General features: G+C 38.2%; 1 protein-coding gene across 3 annotated transcripts in view; it reads right to left on the bottom strand.

Moving 5' to 3' along the window:
* Nucleotides 1-24,041, bottom strand: part of Ulk2 (unc-51 like autophagy activating kinase 2) — a 73,278-nt gene that overhangs the window by 32,527 nt on the left and 16,710 nt on the right. For 2 of the 3 annotated variants that reach the window (XM_048448183.3, XM_048448184.3), the window contains 9 exons: nucleotides 22,536-22,709; nucleotides 21,809-21,882; nucleotides 19,124-19,225; nucleotides 17,875-17,933; nucleotides 16,548-16,630; nucleotides 15,788-15,835; nucleotides 14,130-14,218; nucleotides 8,889-9,060; nucleotides 1,151-1,211 (listed from right to left, as the gene is read on the bottom strand). In XM_048448183.3, the coding sequence (XP_048304140.1) occupies nucleotides 1,151-1,211; nucleotides 8,889-9,060; nucleotides 14,130-14,218; nucleotides 15,788-15,835; nucleotides 16,548-16,630; nucleotides 17,875-17,933; nucleotides 19,124-19,225; nucleotides 21,809-21,882; nucleotides 22,536-22,709 (862 nt within the window). The remainder of the gene's footprint in view (nucleotides 1-1,150; nucleotides 1,212-8,888; nucleotides 9,061-14,129; nucleotides 14,219-15,787; nucleotides 15,836-16,547; nucleotides 16,631-17,874; nucleotides 17,934-19,123; nucleotides 19,226-21,808; nucleotides 21,883-22,535; nucleotides 22,710-24,041) is intronic. The other variant, XM_085695059.2, reaches the window with a different exon arrangement.

Raw genomic sequence — 24,041 nt, 5'->3', positions numbered from 1 at the left:
AATTCCTTCCTGATATAATTCTATATGTTTCTGTTTTATTATTTTCATTTGTTATCTTCATGTTCTTCTTTTCTTTTTTCTTTCTTTCTTTCTTTTTTTTTTTTTTAATTTTCGAGACAGAGTTTCTCTGTAGTTTTTTTGGTGCCTGTCCTAGAACTAGCTCCTGTAGACCAGGCTGGCCTCGAACTCACAGAGATCCGCCTACCTCTGCCTCCTGAGTGCTGGGATTAAAGGCGTGAGCCACCACCGCCCGCCTAGTCTTCATATTCTTTATTATATTTCTAAATCCCCATGCCTCTATCCTGGCAAGAGGTATTTTTGTCGAGGCTGGTTCCTGACACAAAGTGTTAATTTTTTTTCTTTTAAAAAAGAAATTGTAAGCTTTTCCTAGTAGTGCAAACCTGTTCAAGAGACTAAGACAGGAGAACTGCAAGTTCAAAGTCATCTTGGGCTTCTGGGAGTTCAAGGTCAGCCTAGGCAATTTAGCAAAATGCTATCTCAAAATAAGAAAAAAAAAGGTAATGGGTTGGGTACACAATTCAATAGGAAAGCTTAGGTAGCATGTCTGAGGTGCTAGGTTCAACCCCCATACTCAAAACAAATGAACAGAACGAAAACCAAAAACCCCCAAAATAGTATGTACGCATGTTAAACACATAAATGTATACATGTGTAAATTCTGAAACAAAAAGTAAATCAAGAACAAAATTTAATAAAGTCACAAAAATAACAAAATATGAAAAATATTTCTTAAATTAAAATGTGAACTTCTAGGGCTGGAGAGATGACTCAGCGGTTAAGAGTACTGACTGCTCTTCCAAATGCCCTGAGTTCAATTCCCACAACCACGTGGTGGCTTACAACCACCTATAGTGAGATCTGGTGCCCTCTTCTGGCCTCAGGCAGAATACTTACTGCATAAATAAATAAATAAATAAATAAAATCTTAAAAAAAAATGAATTTCTGATCATCCTGCCTCCATCTCCCAGGTGCTGGGATTACAATGGTGTACTATGCCATAGTATTTATTTTACATGGTCCTGCAGTGGGACCTAGGGCTCTGTGCAAGCTAGAAAAGCATTCCATCAACTGAACACATTCCCCAGGCCCAAAATATAAAAACTCTTCTGGTAAAATATATAAACATACCCTCCACACATGAAGAATTCATTTGAAGCACGTCTGGCAGCAGTCCCCATTGGCATATCATCTGAAGAGAAGGAGTCAATTGCATTATATCACATGCTTTAAAAGAATGGAAATCTCTTCCAACATGATGATTTAGAAATAATCTGAATACAACATGAACTTATCCATTTTTTGTTGGATTTTTTGGGGGATGGCATTTGTTTTAGTTTCTTGATGCATGGTCTCTATACATCTGACTGTCCATGAGCTCATTGTGTAGACCCTCAAGTAAGCCTACAACCTTCTTTGCTTATTTTGAAATAGGGCCTCACTTTGTAGACCAGGATGGCCTCAATTTACCACTTCTCTCTGTTTCCCAAGTGCTTGAATGAAGGGAATGTGACATCACTGCCTGGCTTTCTGGTCTCGGTCTTTTTTATGGTTTTCGACAGATTCACCACTCAAAGTTATAAGAACTAATTTCTCCTGATGAATCTGAACTGCAGGCCTGGGAAAAACAGTCCTGTCCGGGTGTTTGTAGGCTGTGGCTGGGCACCATCCGGCATAGCCCATGATCTTTTTTTGAGTTAAAGTTCTGTATGTTGTGCTATGTTTATGTATTTCTTCACTATTCCTTTCCTAGGCATGTGTAATTTTGTGTGTTATGTGTGTGGTGTAATATCTGTATGTTGTGTGTGTTGTTCCTATTTGTTGTTGAGATGTGTCTCACCATGTTACCCAGACCAATTTGAAAGTCACAGACTCAAGGATCCTTCCCACATCGTGATCTGTGCTGCCTTTCCTTCCAGTTGTATCTGGGATTCAGGTATGCATCACCATGCTGAGTTTGCTTCTACAGTCTTGGCTTTTTGAGACAGATTCTCTTGATGGCTTAGTGACTTTTACCACACAGTTTTGCATAAAATATATACATTACATTATACTAGAACTGGTTATAAAACAAAGTGTGGCTCAACAGAATGCTGGAGTGCCCATCCTCTGTATAACACCTCTGTGAGATTTTGGAAGCTTGTTAAATAAGACATTGTTCTTTTGAATACAGCAGCAGATACCATAGGCCATCTTCATCTTCTCATCTATCTTTCATATACATCAATTCCACCAGTTCAGAACTCAGACCCTAACACTACTATACTCCATCACAGCATCCTCTGTCATTCCATGTGATATTAAATAACAGTTGACCAAATAAATATTTCTTAAATAAACCATGCTGATAATCTATATTCAAAAAGAAAGGAGAGTTACAAAAATTCCTGTGAATGATCCTGATAAGAAACTGAGCACTGCATTTATTTGGCACAGTTTGGGTCCAGCTCAGATGAACTTATAACCTAGACGTCAAAGAACTTCTAGAATATAGTAAAATAATATCAGGTAGTGATAAGGAGGTCTAGAGAAACTAAATGAAGGCAATGAATAAAGAGTAGTGGGGCACGACAGGTACCTACTTAAAGCCACAAAGAGACTCTGTGGGTAAGGAAACTGGAAGAGGCAGGAATGTACATCCGAGCCTAGAAAGACAGCTCAGGAATTAAGAACATCTACAATTCTTCCAGAGGATCCATCTTGGTTCCCACACACACATCATGAAGCTCACACCGTCTGTTAAACTAGATCCAGGGGACCCAATATTCTGGAATGGCCTCCTCAGGCGCAACATTCATGTGTACAACCTTCTCCAACATACACAAGTAATTAAAAACTAAAATCTAAACAAAAATATATATGTTTCATAAATATACTGTGTTTTGTTTGTTTGTTTTTTCAGGACAGGGTCTTTCTGTAGCTCTGGGGCCTGTCCTGGAACTAGCTCTTGTAGACCAGGTTTGATGGAGGAGGGTCATCTGTCTATGTGTTACTTTCATTGGTTAATAAAGAGACTGCCTTGGCCTTTTTGATAGGCCAGCCCTTAGATGGGTGGAGTAGACAGAACAGAATGCTGGGAAGAAGGCAATGAGGTAGTCGCCATGACTCTCCTCTCTGAGACAGCCGCAGGTTAGGATCTTTCCCGGTAAGCCACCACCTTGTGGTGCTACACAGATTACTAAATATGGGTTAAAGCAAGATGTGAGAATTAGCCAATAAGATACTACACATAATGGGCCAGGCAATGTTTAAATGAATACAGTTTCCGTGTAATTATTTCGGGTAAAGCTAGCCAGTGGGCAGTGGGAAGCGGCCCGCCGTTCCTTATTACCACATAGGTTGGTCTCGAACTCACAGAGATCTGCCTGCCTCTGCCTTCCAAGTGCTGGGATTAAAGGCATGCACCACCACTACCTGGTAATACACTTTGGTTTTTGTTTTCAGTTTGAAACTATGTAATTATAAAACAAAATTAAATAAAAAAATTAGTAATTCCTAGAATCCAAAAGTAATATAAAGCAAGGAATTTAACTACATATCAACTTGGTAACTTAACCACGGAGTAGGAAGATATTTCAAGTGATTTTAGGTCTGGGTAATTTGTATATCCCTAAAGACAAAAAACTTCAAAAAAGATCTCCAATAGCTTTTAGTAATTATATTTAAGTCCTATTTATATTATACTATGATCCCACACTAGTACTTTGAAAATCCAAAGACAGGAGACAAATAAGAACCTGTACTTACACAGGCAAGGAGACAAGAAAAGCTTACTACCAGAGAAATGTTCAACCCAGGACTGGTTTTGGTCCCATATTCTTGTATTTACCACCCCTTTCCCAACACACATATGCACATACACACACTCAGGAAGATAGAATAATCCTCTTGAAAATACGCCTCAAAAAAGGGAAAAAGAACAAGAAAGAAACCGAGGGAGGAAGGGAGAAAGGGAGGAAGAGAAGAAAGTAAATTAGAAAGATGATGGGTAAGATTAGGCTCTTTTTCATCTACTTGACCCAAGAAAATAGAATGGTAATTCTATTCTAAATTTATAAATCTATAAATCACTATATATCACAGAACCCTAAAAAGGCTTCAAATAACCAGCAATACCAGATACCTATACCTTTCAAAGTGGGACTAAAGACAGATTATATGAAAGTCTGTTTTAAAAAAGGCAGGCTGGCAGGTTGGCTCAGCTGGTAAGGATGCTCGCCACCAAGCCTAAGAACATGAGTTCAGTCCCCAGGACCCACATAGAAGGAAGAGAACTGAGTTCTGCAAGTTGTCCTTCAATCATCACAAATACATATGCATACATAAATGCAATAAAAACTTAAAGCAGAGCATGACGGTACACACTGTAATTCAGCACTCGGGAGGCTGAGGCAAGCATATTTCTGAGTTTGAGGCCAGTCTAGTCTACAAAGCTAGTTCCAGGACAGACAGAGCTACACAGAAAAACCCTGTCTGGAAAAACAAACAAACAAAAATTAAAGTTAGAACATAGTAAATAACAGCATTATCAGATTTTTGATAAATGACCAGATTATAACTGTTTATGCTATGGAGAAAAAGATGTTACTATGAGAATATGGTTATGTTTCATTATGATAACCATTTTACTAGGTATTCTTACTATAAAAATATCCTATACCTTAAATATAACCACAGAATTTATTTTAAAATATACAGAGGAAAAAGCAGATATAGAAGTCTTCTCCAATTTACTATTGGCAGCAAAGCTCATCCACAACTAAAGCTCAAGGCTAGATATAAATACTTGAGACAGAATCAAACTGGTCTCTGTACTACAGAATGCCACAAAGAATTAGAGGTAAGAGTACTAGAGCTCAAATGACTGACAAAGTAAATTATTAAGTGAAATTTTACACTAACTCTTGAAACTACAGGCATTCATTATACACTAAAATACTATCAGGGTTATATTCTTTAGGCAGAAGACCATGTCAGAGTAGTCTTCCCCAAAGGAAACAGTCCAATGAAATGCAACAGCCATATATTCCACCCAGTAGACACCGAGGTAAAACACAGCTTTCTTTTTTCTTCTCTCTCTCTCTCCTTCTTTCCTTCCTTCCTTTCTTTCTTCCTTCCTTATATGTGTTTTGTATTTTTTTTAATTTTTATACATATTTATATATTTATTTATATAGTCTCATTATATAGCTCTGGTTGTCCTGGAACTCACTATGTATACCAGGCTGGCCTTGAACTCAAGAGATCTGACTGCCTTTGCCTCCCAAGTATTGGGGTTAAAGGTGTGCATCACTATGCCTGGCTAAAACACAGTTTTCAAGTTTCCATTGTGGGCACACCTTTAATTCCAGCACTTGGCAAACAGAGGCAGTCAGATCTCTGAGTTTGAGACCAGCCTGGTCTACAAAAGCAAATTCCAGGATAGCCAGGGCTACACAGAGAAACCTTATTTTGAAAAACAAAGCAGAATGAAATCTTAATTGGCTTTATTTTCTACTGTAGAATCAGTAAATGCTTTCGCTTTGTTCTGAGAAACAGAGTAAGTGTTCCATAGACTAAATAGTGGAGGTTGGTTTTAGAGTCAGAAAGGGCTGGAGAAGGAAAAACGAAACAAGGAGCCATGGGTGACGGACAAGTCACATTCCTTGTAAGGTTCGGACAGAGTGACAGACCATAGGAAGTAATAACTAATTCCTTAGCATTGGGTTATTTCCTATAACTCTTTCCATGCAAAGATTAAGGAAAGGGAGCTTAATTATGATAACTGTTATCTCTGTAATTATAATACTTCTGATTTCCTGAAAGATCAGTTTCAGAACGAAGCTGTGACACTTCAGTGTAATGACTTCATTTTGATTACCCACTGAGCCCTAGTCCACAGGTTAGTGTAAAGCAATGACTCCCTATAATATTTACACTTTTCTGTGAGTTCTTAATTTGCCAGATTTTCAATTATAGGAGCTCTTAGTTTACACTGCAATGTTTCGTTTCTTTACATTCATGACTAAGGGGATTTATGAGGTTGAGGAGATGTCTCAGTGGTTAAGAGCACTGGCCACCCTTGCAGAGACCCGGGTTCTGTCTCTAGCGTTCACACAGCCACAGCTATTCATAACTCCAGCTCTCAGTGGTCTGGTTCCCTTCCCTTGCTCCTGTGGGTGCTAGGCATACAATGTGCCAGTCACAATATTCATACACAAAATAAAAATAATAAATCTTTAAAAATATAGAGAACTTAACTGGGGCTGGGGACATGGCTCAGCAGTTAAAAAGCCTTCCTAAGGACCCTATAGTTTAATTCCCAGCACCTGCCTGGTAACCCACAACTGTCTGTAACTCTAGTACCAGGGGATATGATGCTCTCCTACAGATATATGTGAAGACAAACCATCAATTCATGAAATAAAAATAAATCATTTAAAAAATAATATATTTAAAGCGTTCAAAAGGAATTAAAGGTGTGTGCCACCATGACTAGCTCACGTCAATTAAGAGTTTTTAAACTGGGCTGCTGCTAAGCCTGATGACTTGAATCTGATCCTGGGGACGCGTAAAATAAAAGGAGGAAGGAGATGATTCCTGAGGGTTGTCTTTTGACCTCCAGGTATGCAGGCACATACACTAAATAATAATTATCCCATTCTTTCATTTATTTAACCTATAAATTAATTGCATGAGGTAAAGTTAAATGTAAAAGAATTCTTTTAAAGAAAATATTGTAAATTAGGGAGTACAAGAGAAATTAGAGGTAAAGCCTCTTGACACATATAGCATGAATAATAAAAACCCAGAGACAGATACCGGGGTTCAACCCGAAAACCAGAAAAGTAAAGCAGCCAAGTCACTAGAGAATTATCTCTTCCAAAGCTGGGTGACCACCGACTAAGCTAGCTGAATAAGCCTCTCTCTCCCCTCCCATTTTATATTTCCTCTAGTGGTGGGATTAAAGGTGAGACTCCCTAGTACTGGGATTAAGGGTGTGAGGCACCACCACTTGGATTTGTTTCTGCATTGATCTTGTGTAGCCCAGGGTAACCTTGAATTCACAGAGATCTGTCTGCTGCTTGTCTCTGAAATCCTGGGATTAAAGGTGTGTGCCACTACTGCCTGACCTCTGGTAGTTTAGCTTTGCCCTTCTTATCTTTAGGCAAGCTTTATTTATTAAAACATTAGCATCACTATACACAGAGACAAATCCTTCACTCATATTTTATAAGGTACCCACTTTGAAGAAATTCTGGTATCTGTACACAGACATATTGTCAGAATTCAGTCTGATAAGTCAATGGTATTGGGGTGACCTATAATGCATTTTACTTGTGATTTTGAGACTAGCCTTTAATGGCTGAGTCATCTCTCCAGCCTGACCTTTAATACATTTTAAATATTGAAATTTCAGAAATAATTTATTGTAAATCAGTAGGGAAATGAGCAAACTGAGCTTCAGTTGTCCTGTAAAACTGAAGCATTAAAATGACTACTCATGCATTCAGATGCATAACAAAAATAGAACAAAAAATATAGAATAAACACTGTATAACATTTATTTCAATGAAAGAGAGAGAGAGAGAGAGAGAGAGAGAGAGAGAGAGAGAGAGAGAGAGAAATATGGGTTCAGGTATAGATTAAAGGATCAAAACATCTACAGGAAGAATACATAACTTGAGGACTGAGAGGAACGAGACTTTAGATGTACTGGTAGTATTTGCCTATCTTTAGAAAAGTACTTCAAATACATACAGCGAATCCTGACACATGCAGAAGTAGCATGTTACATTGGTGACTTGAGTTTCTGCTGTACTATTTTGTTTGAAATATTTCTTTTATTTTTTATTTTTTTCCGAGACAGGATTTATCTGTAGCTTTGGAGCCTGTCCTGGAACTAGCTCTTGCAGACCAGGCTAGCCTTGAACTCACAGAGATCCGCCCGCCTCAACTTCCTGCACTGGGATTCAAGGCATGTGCCACCACTGCCCAGCTTGAAATATTTCTTTTAATAAAGAAAGCAAGTCACTGTACTACAGGATGATATTTAAAGGTATTCCTAGTTTTCACAGCACTGATTCTAAACTGCACACTTGCTGTGGTCCATGTTTTCCTCTCTTTGTTCATGCTGGGGATTATGATCTTGCAAACAAACAAGCAAGGACAATGCTGAGAAGAAGCACACAGTCACTAAGTGGGTGCTTAGTAACTTAGCACCTACACAGACCTAATGCAGATCTCTTCTGCACACAGGAAGTAGTACCAAATCTCGACTTCCCCTGATCCTAATCCTTGCACAACCACATCATGGGTCCCTACCTTGTCAACATTTCTGCCTAACTTCTCTTTTCTATGGGTTTTCTGGCACTCCTCACCATTCTAATCAGTCCTGGATAAGTTTATTTAATCTGGACTCTGCTGAAGAGCCTTCTAAAGCTAAGTATGGTGGTACATACCCATTATAATCCCAGGACGCAAGAGGCTGACACAGGGAGATTGCAAGTCTGTTGTCAGCATGGGGAAAATCCTGTCTCTTAAACAAACAACTGACTTTTAGATTTTTTTTTCCCTCAAATAGATTCTTCCTTTACTTCATCTCTTTAAAGATACTTGCTCATTTTGCTTGCTTCTCTCTTTTTGTTTGGATGTAAACATAATTTGAGATTATTTCTTTAAACCTTTTTATTACCTTCAGAATTCAAAAACACTATCTTACAGAAAATCACTAAGCATATTTTAGAAAAGTAGGTATATAATTCCGAGAATTCAAAGCAACTAAATAAATGCTCATTTGTAAAGGTGCCCTACACAACGAGTTTAAATATAGAGGTTTAAATTTAGTAAATTAAAAAATATAATGTGTAAGAGTAGAAAAGATTCTCACATGAGTGGTCTGACGAGATGTTGTGTGGAACCAAAACAAAGTCATCCGTGTCACAAGAAGAGTTCTTGCTACTATTACTGGCAGAATCTTTGGACACCTGCAGATAGTTGGGAGGACCCAATGGTGGGGAGGATAAGTTTTCTTCCTGAATATGCTGCATATCTGGAAGGGACTAAAATTAACAACATAAAATTAAAACTGTCCTAATCATCAAATGCAAGTCAGAATAGCCTAAAGAGTATTGCTTTTGTAAAAATGGGAATAAACTTCCATATAAGATTTCACAAAAAAAATCTCTTCAGAAATCTCTTTTAGAAAAGCAGTTTGCAGAAAGACTTTTGAAACATTATTCTAAAAATGATCCTTAAAAACACAGCATTTATCACATGTAAATATTAAACTTGCCTGGAACTTTGGAGAAGGTTGACTTTTCAATCACTGCAATTTCCCCAGTCCCAGATCATGACCTTGCAAATCAGACACTAATTAACTATTTACTTAACAGCTACACATAAAATGTCTAGTGACTTTGGACATAAAAAGTTCTACACATACTAAAGAAAACATTGTACACAGAAAAGCAAAAGATCATATTATGTAAAAGAACAGACATTCAAACATGGGTAATGTCTGTTAGACTTCAAGTTTACACTCATAGAAAGATTTAGATAACCTAACATATAGGTGTCTTTCTTTTATTTTCTATTTTATTTTTTTAAGGAGGAGGTGGTTTGTCTGTGGGAGATAGGACGAGAAAAGAAGAGAAGTATATAATTACATTTAAATGACTTAGGCATAAGTTGTATCTTTTTGCATTTGTCAAGTTTAAAGACTCTGGTGATAACTCTACTGAAATGCCTTGATTATACAATGGTTCTAAATCAATTTCATAACTTGTGCTAAGTCTCTACAGTTCCTGTATTTCAGAGAAGGAAAAAAAGACAAATAGCAACAACAACAAAATCCTACATCATGTTCTTTAAACCCAAGCCTTAAATATCACTTCTGTTGAGACTTTGAATAACAGTTGGAATGAAGTAAGTCTGAAAGCACTTTACCACATGTTTGTATGAATTTATGTGTGTACATTTGGGGATGTGTGAAGTTGTGTGTGCAAGTGCAAATGTTATCAAGAGATCAAAGGTCAAACTCTGATGTTCTCCAAGAGTCATTCATCAATGGTCCTGGAACTATATAGACCTTGAGCATACAGAAATCTACCTGTCTCTGCTTTATAAGTGCTAGGATTAAAAGTGTGTACCATTGGCTCTGGTCCTGATCTTACTCTTTAAGAAAAAATTTACTTATTTTGATTTATGTGTATGTGTGTTTGTGTGTGCACACTGTGTGTATGCAGGAACCCGCAGAGGCCAGAGGAGGGTGCCAGATCTTTTGGAGTTAGAGTTACAGGCAGTTTTAAGCCGCCTGGCGTGGGTGCTGGCAATCTAATTTAGGTCCTCTGGAGGAGTAGCAAGTGCTCTTAACTCCAAACCATTTTTTCCAGCTCTCTCACCTTGTTTTTTTGAAACAAGGTCTCTTGCTGGGACCTGTGGCAAATCTCCCTAGCCCCATGTCCTTATTTTGTGTGTCTCAATATGTAATGAAAAATTCCCTCGCCTCCCTTTTGAAGACTGCCTGGAAGCAATGAAGTGACGGGAAGGTGAAGGACTGCACTGCCGAGCACCGACTGTGACCCAGGCACTCTACGCAGCACGGCTCTGATTCTAGTTGTGCTCTGCACTTCATCTCACAACTACATAAACTAGAATATACAAGCTCAGAGGGTTAGGTCATTTCCCCAATGTTACACAATTAAAGTCAGTGAGACTGACAACCTAACTATAATTTCTTGCCAGTTACTTAGACTGAAACATTGGAATTTCTTTCTCTGCTATCCAAAAGCACCTGCATCCACATCCACCTGTCCTTTTTGTTTTAAGTGACGCTTCTCTTGTATCCAGAGCTTACCTGTCTAGCCTGTTCTGTATTCCATTTTCTCTACCTCTTCATGGCACAGAGCAGATCATGGCTTTTACATAAACATGCTTCATTTTTTCACCTCAAATCCCCACCTCCTTATGATTACTACTCACAGTGTAGCCCTGGCTGTCCTGGAGCTCACTAAGTAGACCAGGCTGGCCTCACACTCACAGAGATCTGTTCGCCTCTGTCTCCATAGTACTGGGATTAAAGGTATGTGCTACTGTGCCTGAATTTTTTTTTTGAGACAAGGTTTCTCTGTGTTGCTTTGGAGTGCCTGGATTTTTAAAAAAGCTATCTATTTATTTTTAATTTTGTTTTTTCAGGGGTAGAGATAGAACTAAGGGCCTCATAGACACAAACATTGGGCTGCAGCCAGTCTTCCTCACTTTTAACAATTTTCCCTGAAATCATCAATCTTCACTTACTCAAATTCCTCACCTCACACATTCTGAACTTTGGAAATAAGAAAAGTAACTTGAGGGCAAGAGCCTATCTGTGAAAAGTTGCATGATACAACAATGCAAAACTGTTTTGAAAAACTTCTTTAAAGAGAACAATTGAACACAAGAACCTCCTGGACATCCTGTTCCAGTAGGGCCTTCTAGGGAAACACTTTCCCAAGTTCATCCAGTCAGACACTCAGAGGCCACTACAGTTCTGGTTCAAGGGGACAGGCTCGGCTCCACTGAAGTTGGCATTACCCACATGGCACTGTTTTTTCAGGCATGAACATGCAAGAGTGAGTGGGTAAAGGAGAACTTGGCAAGGATTAAGGAAGCTGCTGAGGTCCAGGCAATATATAGAAGGGTCAGGGTCCCTGAATGGAGCTCTTCAGTGGGCTGTGAATGAAGCCTTGAAGGTGAAGCTCTGATGGAGCCCAGATGATACTACAATGAACCCTAGATGCAAGAAATGAAGCTGTGGGGTTTGATAATTGTCCTGTCTGCTTTGGCCTTGCTTTGGCCCCCTATTTCTTTGATATCTTCATGCTTCTCCTTTCTGAAAAGGGAACATTCACCCTGGTCATTATATGTTGGAAGCACCTTTTTTTCATTTCACATGGGTTCACAATAAAGAATGCCTTGATTCTTACAAGACTTTGAACTTCAGAATGGAACAATGTTGGAATATTAAGACAATGGAGACTTTTAAAGTTGGATAGAGTGCATTTTGAATTAAGATATGACTATAAGCCAATGGTAGAATGTTACGGTTTGAATGCAAAATGTCCCCCACTGGCTGATGTCTCAACACTTGGGCACTAGCTGATGGCACTGTTTTGGAAGTTATGGAACCTTTTAGAGATGGAGCCTAGTTGACAATGTTGGCCATAGGTGTGTTCTTGTAAGTTATAGTTTAGTCCAAGGCCCTCTCTGCTTCCTGATCAACACACAACCTTGAGCAAGTTTTTTCCTGCTGCCACAGCCTTAGGCAGCTCTTGCCACTGTATCTTTCCCATCATAATGAATTGTATAGCTTTCAACTGTGAGCAAAAGTAAACCCTCCTTCTTCTTTCAAGGTACTTATCACAGCAGCAAGAAAAGTAACTAATATTTTACCCTAAGTATTCCAGAAAGATACAGGAAAAAGCATTCTTCCTTTACTCTTAAACTGTCAAATTTAGCCAGGCTGTGGTAGCGCATGCCTTTAATCCTAGCACTTGGGAGGCAGAGGCAAGCGGATCTCTGTTGAGTTTGAGGCCAGCCTGGTCTACAAGAGCTAGTTTCCAGGACAGGCTCCAAAGCTACAGAGAAATCCTGTCTCACCACCCCCCCACCAAAAAAAAATTAAGCAAAAAAAAGAAAAAAACTGTCAAATTTACAGGAATGTAAGCCTTATGAACACATCACACTTTTAAAATTTGGTTTATATTTGCGGGGTTGTGAAAGAAAGGGTTTTTTTTTGGTTTTTGTTTATTTTGCCCTTTTCTATGTTATTTTTGGTTATGTGTGTATGTGTATACATATATGGATGGATACAGGTGCTCTTGTCTGTGTGTGTGCATCTGGAGACTAGAGTTGACTTTGGATTCCTTCCTCTCTCACCTTATCTTTTGAAATAGGTTCTCTTTGGTTAGTCTGGCGGATCTGTGAGCCTGTGGGATCTACCTACTTTGAAACTGCACCATGCTGGGTTTATAGGTTCATGTGCCATCATGCCCAGACTATACAAGGATGTGGGAGATCTAAACTGAGGTCCTTATGCTTACGCAGCCAACACTTTGACCACTGAACCATCTTTCTAGCCCATATCTGACGGTTTTAAATCTAAAACTCATCTTTCAGGAATAAGCTTTGCTCTGCATCTATTTTATCTGTGGTTACCCAGTTTCTCATGAAAATACTAATAGTAGTTGTCACTGACTGTGAGTTTACTGAGTGTCAGATAGATGGTGAGGGTTTATGTTCGGTTATCCTTAAGGTAAACTGCATTCATTTCACATATGAAGAACAAGCTCAGAGAGATTAAGATACTCATCCAATTACCATGTCAATATGGGATACAGGAGCTTTCAAGCTTCCTCGTAAGCTTTTACATTTGCCTTCTTTTATGGCTCCCCTATCTTTCTGCCAGAAGCCAAAAACTTCATGTCTACTTGGCTAATATGTAAAAACACAACAGCTGACACAAGAGCTCCCAGGGCCTTCAGCTATAAAAAGTCTCAAGATCATAAGGCTGCAATAGAGATCTGGAGATTACCCTAACAACATGTAGGAAAGAACTAGGTAAAACAGAGAATAGAGCTGGAAGGACAAACAACCAGAAAATCAGAAGTCTTCAGGGATAAGGAAGTCGCACTTAAACTGGAGAGAACACTGCCTTACGGATTAGCTGGAAAACCGCAGGAGACTGAAGGGACTTGAGTGGTAGGGCTAGTAACCACTGTGAAATCAGTAACATCTAGTTCCAAGGCTATTCCCTCATTCATCAAATCCTATGGAATCTGAACATTTACAGTGTACAATAATTGCTTATTGATTTTCTACCTCTAATGATACATGTTTTATTTGCATGTATCACTAAATTCCCACGTGGAACAAGAAGGTGGTAGTAATAATCACTGTTCAGAAAAAAATGGTCTACAGACACATCATTTTTTACTGAAATTATACAGTTAACAGAGCAGAGGGTCAATGGCGGGTCTACTTGATCCAACTCTGATGTCCTTTCTTCTAGACTTCAGCTCCATAGCAAACATACCCACTAAGAGAACAAAAGCCCTAACTCTGAAATAATTTTTAATAAAACCCAACTTACTGGTGGAGAGGCAAAGCGACAAGATGGTGAGCTGCCGCAAGAGCTTCCAGGGATAGGGCCAGCATACACAGGCACTGGGACGGGGCAAGCTGGGGAAGAAGCACAGTCAAAAATCTGCATCTCTCTATAGTGGGTTGTAAGATCTGCCTAATAGTACAAGCTCTAAACCAACTACAATTTTATTTTAACCCAAAATTCATATTCATTAGTTGTTACAAGGATGGAACAAAAAAATGCAACAAACTATTTAAGAAAGAAAAAAGAGCCAAGCAGTGATGGCATACACCTTTAATTCCAACACTCATGATATTCAGAGGCAGATCTCTGTAAGTTAAAGGTCAGTCTGGTCTATAGAGGAAGTTCCAGGAAGCCAGGGGGAGGGGGGAAAGAAAAGGAAAAACAAAAAATGGCTGGGCAGATGGCTCAGCAGGAAAAGGTACTGGCATCCAACCTGACCACTTGAGTTCGATCCCTGGAACCCATGGTATAAGGAACCCAACCAAGTTGTTCTTTAACTTCCACATGTGTGCACACACACGAATACACAAACACACACACTACACACTAGGTAAATAAATGTAAGGAGAGTTAAGAGTGTTAGTGTGGTTCCCAACATCCACAGCAATTGCCTTACAACCTTCTATAACTCTTTTGGATTTCCTGGGCACCTGCACTCAAGTGTACATATCCACACACAGACATGAAGATATGCTTAAAAATAACAAAGATAAATATTTTTTAGATTTTAACTTAACAAAAATATAAAATTTGGGCTAGAGCGATGACTTAGCAGGTAAATGTGCTTGCCACCACACCTGACAACCTGAGTTTGATCACCAGGACCCCCATGGGTAGAAGGAGAGAACTGATTCCTGCAAGTTGTTCTCTGTGTGCGCGCGCACACACGCACACACACACACACACACACACACACACACACACACACGCACACACCATGAAAATAATTTTAAAAATTTCAAATAAAAATGTAGCAGTTACTAAATCTTTTTCAATTTGGATGTAGAAAGAAAAAACTATTGTTGAACAAACACAATTATAGAGTGTAGTGATATTTTATGTTTTAAACATATAAATCTTGCCTGAAGATCAGAGAGCAGAGCTAAGCCACTAGAGGCCAGGCATTGGTGGCACACACCTTTAATTCCAGGACTCAGGAGACAAGAGGCAGATGGTTCTGTTAGTTCAATGCCACCCTGGGCTACACAAGATATGAATCTGTTTAGAAGAAAAAGAAAGCTCACACAAAGGTGATTCCAGCACTTGGGAGGTGAAGACAGGAGTGATATGCCTGGGCAGAGAGAGGAATATAAGGCAAGAGGAGACAGGAGCTCAGTACAGTCTGAGGTTTGGTGGAGACAAATCTAGATATACAGTTTGAGGACAGGGTTGCCCCTTCAGTCTTAGCATTGGTAGAGGTAAGAACTCGCTAGTAGCTGACCACTCTGCTTCTCTGATCTTCAGCATTAACCCCTACGTCAGATTCTGGGTTTTCATTATTAATACCAATTAGAATTTGGGCTACAGGTATATAGGGAATGCTCAATGAATTTTGAGAAACAATAAAAAATTAATTTTGTGTTTTAAAATACTAAATTTTTCTTTCAGCTTGCATACTCTAAGTAAAAATGAGTACTTACATTTTTTAACTGGAACTTGCTCAAGAAAAGGATGGCTGAAAAATGCTTCTGTAATGAAACATGAGAATACAACCTTTAGAAAAGACATTGGCTAGGGCTGGAGAGATGTCTCAGCCATTAAATGCTAAGACACAATTAAACCATATTGACAACTAGATAAATAAACCAATAAGACCACAAAAGGCAGAGAGAAACAGAAATCTATCAGAGCAAAAAAAAATGATATGGAATAGTAACTTAAACCCATATGGATATCAGAAGTAGTAGATACTTATGTTAATATTAAGACTCTAGTCAGGTGGTGGTGGCACACATCTTTAATCCCAGCACTCTGGGAGGCAGAGGCTGGTGAACCTCTGTGAGTTCAAGGCCAGCCTGTTCTACAAAGTGAATTCTAGGACATCCAGAGCTGTGGACCACCCTATTTAAAATTTTAGCTCCTCATTCTTTATCTCTTCCTTTGTTCTACTTTTGCACAGTAGCTGCACCTTCTAACACAACCACAGTTACAGTTTACAGCTCATTATCTCTCTCCTTCTCAGACTGTTAACTGCTAGAAGACACAGTTTTCTTTACTGCTCTACCCCACATCCCTGGAACATGAGGAGCACTTGATGAGTCTTTATTAAAACAGTGAAAGGAAAAAAGACAACCAAAAGCAAAATGGACCTTTATTTTTCTATGATAACTCTATGCGATCTATACAATTCTCAGAAAATATAAAATTAGAAAATACATAAAGCTTGAAGCTATTACTTACCAAAGTCCATTCTATCCTTTTGATTTCTCTGAAGCAAACCCAAAAGGAGATTAGCCAAGTAAGGTGATGTTTCTCTGGGAATACTGAAGTAAAAGACAATGTAAGTGGTGAGTTTCTATGTACTTAACTACATTACTTTTGCCTTCATCCTGGTAAATGAAAATGCATATACACTTTCACAAATATTACATCTATAACAAGAAGACCTGATGAAGCTTCATAGTTTGAAGTGAGGAAAAAGGCACTATACTAACTTTTGATAATTATCAGCAATTAGAACATATCCCTGCATGTGCTAAACATTGTTATTTACAAGAATCTTCTAAAACAGAGAGCCTGAGTTTTAACACAACTTGTATTAACAGTTGCTATAAGAGTTTCTAAAGAAAAAAATAACCTTCAGTTCTGTCTAGAAAAGAGCAAAGTTTAATCAAATACAACTGACAGGGAATCCAATTTCCAAAAGCCAATATTAAAATAGCAAAGCAACTGAAAAAATGTGGAACAGAACAGAAATACACACACACACGCACACGCACGCCATGGTATACAAGCTAGTAAAAGCTATTAGGGCAAATAAAAATGAGCCAACTTCATTAATGAAAAGACTAATATAAGTTAAAATAGCTAATTGGTCTTCTCCCCTTTATGGGAAAGGTAATCTGTTTACACTTTTACACAGCTTCATCATATAGGAAAGATTATTCAGAGAACCAATCTTAAAAAAGAAAGAAAATACAACTCAAAATGTAATTTATCTCACTCTGCATGTACACACACACACACACACACACACACACACACACGTTCTCTCAAGCATGTGTGTAAAGAACTCCCACAAAGAGCATTTGAAAAAATACACAATAATTTTTCTACAGAATGTCCAGAGCCTAGGTAGGAATTTACTTTTTGCTTTATGAACCTGTGTCTATCTCCCTCTACACAAGTAACACATAGAAGTTCTGTGATGATTTTTCTTAAATTTGCATTTTAAAAAACAAATAACAAATGACACACTACTGCCTATGTATTTATGGTGTGTTAGAAACTTTCTAACTTCCTATTATAACATTACTATAAATTGAAAAAGACTCATCAACAGAAATGCAAAAACTATGAAGTTTAAATAAATAACACTGCATTCATGAATAGTGAACCCAGACTAGACAGGAATGATGGTTATCCCTCTTTAATTACACTCATAAAGGTAAAGTAGGAAGATCGTGGGCTTAAGGCTAAATGGGCTACAGAGAAAGACTACTACTTAAGTACATAAAATTAAAAAAAATAAAACCCAGTAAAATTTGAATAAATTTTAATCACCTACCTAGGCATTAAGCTCCTGTTTTTTTCATAAAACATCCTTAGGTCTTGAGGACTATTAGCCTATTTAAGAAAAGAAAAAGTTAACTTTCTAAATGGGGGGAGCAAAACTTCCAAACCTGTTCCTACTGCAGAATGTTATTGATACTGACCCTGAGAGCTATAGACTGACCACGAATGGGTTGCTGGGCACAAAAGACTTTAAAAACATAGATAATATTGGTACAATATATTCAGACCATCCAAGGAGCCTGAAGAGAAGAGTTGTTACTCTGGAGGTTACACAGCCTACCCAGTAACATTACTGCTGTGTAAAACCTAGGTGTGTTTTACTGTATGACTTTCAAGGGACTCAAGAAATAAAAAAACAAAAAACAAAAACGAGTATATTGCTGATACTGTCTCTCCCTAACAGTAGCACTCTTACAGGAAGAGTGGCTGGATCCGTGAAACTTCCTCTACCTAGGTACCACACTGGGAATGCAAAGCAAGTAACTTGACTGAGTTACTGGTTTCTTATTATAACATGCTGGGTAAAGAATTTCACTCTTTATACCCATGCTAGGTTAAGAATTTTCAGGTTAAAAAATTAATAAAACAGCCAGGCACAAGCATGCCTCTAATCCTAGTACTTGGGAGGCAGAAGCAGATGGATCTCTGTGAGTTCGAGGTCAGTCTGGTCTACAGACGAGTTCCAGGACAGGCTCCAAAGCTACAGAAAAACCCTGTCTGAAAAAAAAATAGTAAAACTAAAAAATTATAACATTATAATATGAACTCAAGAGATGTCGACATATCCTCTGAAGATCAGGCTCTTAATAAGAAAAGGAGATGAGGAAGAATCAAAAATTCAGTAATTATTCCCCTCTCATCCACAAAGTGCCAGGAGATGTAGGAGATAAGTTTTCTATGACCCATCAGAACAGTGCCCACCTCATCTGGATTCCCTGACCCTGAAATCAGGCTAACAGGAAGAGGTTTGTTACCATTCATCTTAGGGCTAGCTAGCCCTGACTCTATGCTACTAGCCAAGAAAACATCCAACAAACTTCATGTCAGTCCAACTACAAAGGCAAGCAAATAGAAAGGGAAAGCATCACCCTGGCTCCCACAGCATTACCTGTAACAAAATCAAATAAATCACAGAAGAGCCTAAAGCCTACTGATTTCAAAGTAATCCTTATTTTATACATCAAAGGTAACTTCAAATTAGAAGATACTAGAACCTAGAACATAAGAAAAAGTGAGGCTACCTGAAAAGGTGGTTTTCCAACTAGGCATTGATAGATCACTGTTCCTATGCTCCATAAATCTGCCTTAGCATCATAATGTTGAGACATAATAACCTCAGGAGCCTTCAAAAAATTCAAGAGACACGAACTGTTAGTTACAGTCTTCATGTGCATACATTGATTCACTGACAATCTGATCATTTTATTTTACAAAATAAAAATGTTAACATATTGTGATATTACCCTGATAGAATGATACTTAGAATTACAATACAATGTTGCATGACAAAAGAAACAAGTATGTCTATATATTATAATGGATACAAAGAATGAGCATTATAGTAATAAAGAAAATATATACTGATGGGTGCTGGTGGTGCACGCTTTTAATCCCAGCACTCAGGAGGCAGAGGCAGGCGGATCTCTGTAAGTTTGAGGCCAGCCTGGTCTACAAGAGCTAGTTCCAGAACAGGCTCCAAAGCTACAGAGAGACCTTGTCTCAAAAACTAAAAACAAGAAACAAACAAACAAATAAAAAACAACAAAAAACCCCTATCTTAAAATCAAAGACAGTCAGGTGTAGAGGGACATGCTTATCATCCTAATACTTGGGAGACTGAGGATTCACAAGCTTGAGCAACCCTGACTCATAAAAAAAGTACAATAAGAACAAAAAGCAGTGGCAATTTGTTTTATGTAGTTTGTCAGTCTCAGCAAGTATTGTTTTTAAAATACACACCACTGCCAAACATAGTGGCACATGACTTTAATCCCAGCACTCAGAAGGCAGATCTCTAAGTCTGAGACCAGTCTGGTTTATAGAGCAAGTTTCAGGCCAACCAAAGTTACATAGAGAGACCCTGTCTCAAAATAAAACCTACCCCCCTTCCAAAAATAAAAAATCAAGTAAACAAACATTAAAGAGATCAACTATACTTAATGTGAAACTATTTTCCATACATAACACTTGTTCCCAGTATTTAATTTTTTTCATTTTATATAGATGTTTTGCCTGCATGTGTGTCTGTGTCACATGTGTGCAGTATCCTCAGAGGCCAGAAAAGGGTATCGTTCCCTTGGAACTGGAGTTATAAGTGGTTGGGAACCATTGAAAGGGTGCCAGGAATTGAACCCAGTCCTCTGCAAGAGCAATGAGTGCTCTTAATTGTTGCATGTTCTTTCTGTTCCCCTAGTAAATGTCTTAGTTCAGTCTTTTCCCCACTTCTCATGGTTCAGATGATTGATCCCAGGGCCTCACTAAGCTATATTCCCCAGAGAGTCAACTTTCTTTAATAACCAGCCAAAATACTCTGTTCCAGGCTAAAATTTCTTTTTTTCCCCCTTTTTCTTTTTTGAGGCATAGTCTTGCTATACATAGCACAGGTTGCTCTTAACTCTTAATCTTTCTACCTTCACTTCCTAAATGCTGGGATTCGAGGCATATTATGCCAAGTCCTGCCCTGACCTAATTTCATACTTAAGAATTTTTAGAATGCTATTAAAGTATAGATGTTATTATATACAAGCAATATATTTAAATATATTAAAATATTTAAAAAGTAAATCCTATTTAAATAAAACTAGACTTTTTTTTGTTTGTTTTTCGAGAGAGGATTTCTGTGTACCTCTGGCTGTCCTGGAACTCATTTTGTAGACCAGGCTGACCTTGAACTCACAGAGCTCCGCCAGTCTCTGCTTCCTGAGTGCTGGGATTCAAGGTGCCACCACTATCCAGATTTCTGTAAGTATTCTTAATTATTACACATTAAGTATACTATGACAGTATTATATAAATTTTTATTTTCAATTGACTCTAACAGAGTGTTGTGGTTTGAATGATAAACATTCTTACAGGCTCATGTATTTGAGCCCCTGGCCCCCAGAACATGGTGTTGTTTGTGGAGGTTATAGAACTTTTATGATACAGAACCTTGCTGAAGGAAGTATGGCTCTGAGGGATTATAGCTTCACCCCACTTCCTGCTTTCCCTAACTTACTGGCTTCCTGCTTGTGAACATGTGATCAGCCATCCTCCTGCTTCAGCGGTCTACTGCCATGCTTGTCTTGCCATTGTGGACCCTATCCCTCTGGAATCATAGTCAAAATAAAATAAATTCTTCCTTCCACGAGCTGCTTTTGCTCATGGTGTTCCATCACAGCAACAACAAAATAGCCAGCATTTAGGGATTTCTATCATAATTGATCTTTAAAAAAAAAGCAGGGCCAGGCATGGCAGCACACACCTCTAATTCCAGCACTTAGGGGGCAGACAGGTGTATCTCTGTGGATTTGAGGGCAACCTGGTCTACAAAGTGAGTTCTAGGCCAAAACAGGAGGATGGAGAGATGGAGAGATAGCTCAGCAGTTAAAAGCAGTAGGTGCTCTTCCAAAGTATCCAGGTTCAATCCCCAGAACCCACATAGCTTACAACTGCGGCAACTCCAGTTCTAGAGCATCTGATACCATTCTTTTGGCCTCCTCAGACACTGCATCCATGTGGTGCACAGACATATGTACTGGAAAACATTCATCCACATAGAAAAATACAATTTAAAAAGACTCAGAAAACTAAAAACAAATATAGAACAACATTTCAGTCCACAAAGCTAAAGCAAGGTGTCTGTGTGATGGAATCACTGCTAACATAATTAACAGCAACAATATAAATCATTGTTCAGATCAAATAGAGAAGCTCTTCTCACTCACCATGTACATTGGGGATCCACACAGTGTTGCTGCCATTGTGTTACTATGTAGATAACGTGCAAAACCAAAATCAGCTGTTTCACAAAATTAAAAAAATTAAAAGAACAAATGATACTTTGCTCACACTTTACAAATATATAATTTTGTAAGACAAACAAGGAACAAAAGAACTGTGAAAAATAAAGTATTTCTTGAAAGTCTGTACACCAAAGGAAAACAAGTAGCTATCTCAATTTAAAGAAGTTAAAAATAACAACAGTCAACGATGTAAGTCACTACTTTACTAGCTAATTAACCAAGGATCACTATTTTACTAGCTATTTGACCAAGGATCCTTGATCCTTGCCAAGTGAAGATGCTACTTATAATAAATTATTAACATAGCTCTCATCAAACATCAATGCCACACTTAGAATTTGAACTCTCTCAAGCACTAAAAGTCTCAGCAAAGAATGAGTGAGGCCCTTTGGACATCTGTGCCATGTAAGTGACCCACTGTCTGTAAGTATACTATATCAGCTCCCCTCCTGGAGAAGCAGGCTTGGCATCTAGCCCTTGTTAGAGTTAGAAAAAAGATTCATGTATCTAAACAGATCTCAATGAACCCTGTAACAATTTCAAAACAGCATCAATAAAATCCATCAGTCTAACAAATCTGAACTAAAATGATCTAAAAATACTGTCTGAAAAAAATGTCCTTTCCATAAAGCAATATATGGCTGTTTACCTATTTTGATACGAATACCACTGACATTCGACTTCCTCCGATTGGCATAAGACAACAAGATATTCTGAGGTTTGAGGTCCCTGTGGATGACACCTTTGCTGTGCAGGATGCGCATGGCTGCTGCAATCTGGTGAAGAAACACTCGGATGGTGTCTTCACTGAGAGTTCCTTTCGCTGGTGGAAAAGGAGTCACATAAATATTTAAACACACAAAATCAAATCTTCATTCCACTAAAAGAATTCAGCTGTTAAGGAGGCAGGAAATAAATAACTGGGATTCGTATGTATTCCTTTTGTTAATTTAACAACAAATATCTATGAAGAGGTAACAGGGTTCTCAAAAAATGGTACCTGATCTGTTAAAGAGAACTGATTTGTGATTTTGTTTTTGATGTCTTTTTTATTTCCCATTTTTCCCATTTCAAGGTTCCTATAGCACAGTTCTGAACATAAGAGGTGCTCAACAAATGCAATGTCCTTTATAGATAAAAGTAAGTTCCCTTTTACATGGGTCATACCTAGGAAAAATGTTCAAGTTTAGTACCAGGCAGCGCATGGGCACAAACGAAAGACAATGAAATCCTTCTGTGGAACCTCTTGTCAGGGAGCTCTGTGTAGCATTGTCTCTGTTCTTGTCTCTCACAGGGTAAGTGAAGAGACCTTTAAGCAGTCATCTTTCCACTCCTGTAATAATTATTCAGTAACTTTCACAGCATTTGGAGAGGCTACAGACTAACAGCGTGGTGTAGGGTGTAAGGCTTTTAAAATACCAGCTCCTGCCCCATGTGTGATTCTGGAAGACAATCCCTCTTCTTTATAAGTTTGATGAGACTGACTTCATAAAGTAGTTGTGATAATACAAAACAACATACTTAATATTGGAAAATTCAAAAAGCCTAGCATATAATGTACACATAAATATAGTTAGGTATAAAAATATAAATTTTCTATAGTAAAGAATCTAAAATGTCTCAAGTACAATCTCCTGAATCTACATGAAAGATTTAAATCCTTCAATATGGACTGGAGAGATGACTCACAATTAAGAATACCAAGTTTAGTTCTCAGCACCCACATCTTGTGACTAAAAATTACCTCTCACTCCAGTTTCAGGAGCATCCAAGTGAGCTCTTCTGGCCCCCACAGGAAACTGCACATATGTGACATACATTCATACAAACACACACATACACATCAAATCTCTGAATCCTTTGTGAGAATATTTCTGTCCATACAATTCTTAGAATAGCATTTTCAATTGTGTAAAAGGTAAAAATAACATTGACATCTGTAGTAAGTGAAATCCTATAGCTTTAAAATTACTTTAATAATATGCCAACTGATACTTTATGGTTTAAAAATACTTTAATAACCTGTTGATCATTGATCCTTAAGATCATTGAAAAAAGTCTGAGCCAGGCAGTGGTAGCACACACCTTTAATCCTAGCACTTGGGAGGCAGAGACAGGCGGATCTCTGTAAGTTCAAGGCCAGCCTGGTTTACAA

Source organism: Myodes glareolus, chromosome 9 (assembly GCF_982192425.1).
Source record: "Myodes glareolus chromosome 9, mMyoGla1.1, whole genome shotgun sequence".
Classification (NCBI taxonomy): Eukaryota; Metazoa; Chordata; class Mammalia; order Rodentia; family Cricetidae; genus Myodes; species Myodes glareolus.
The sequence above is the reverse complement of the archived record's forward strand: the minus strand, read 5'-3'. Positions and strand labels throughout refer to the sequence as shown.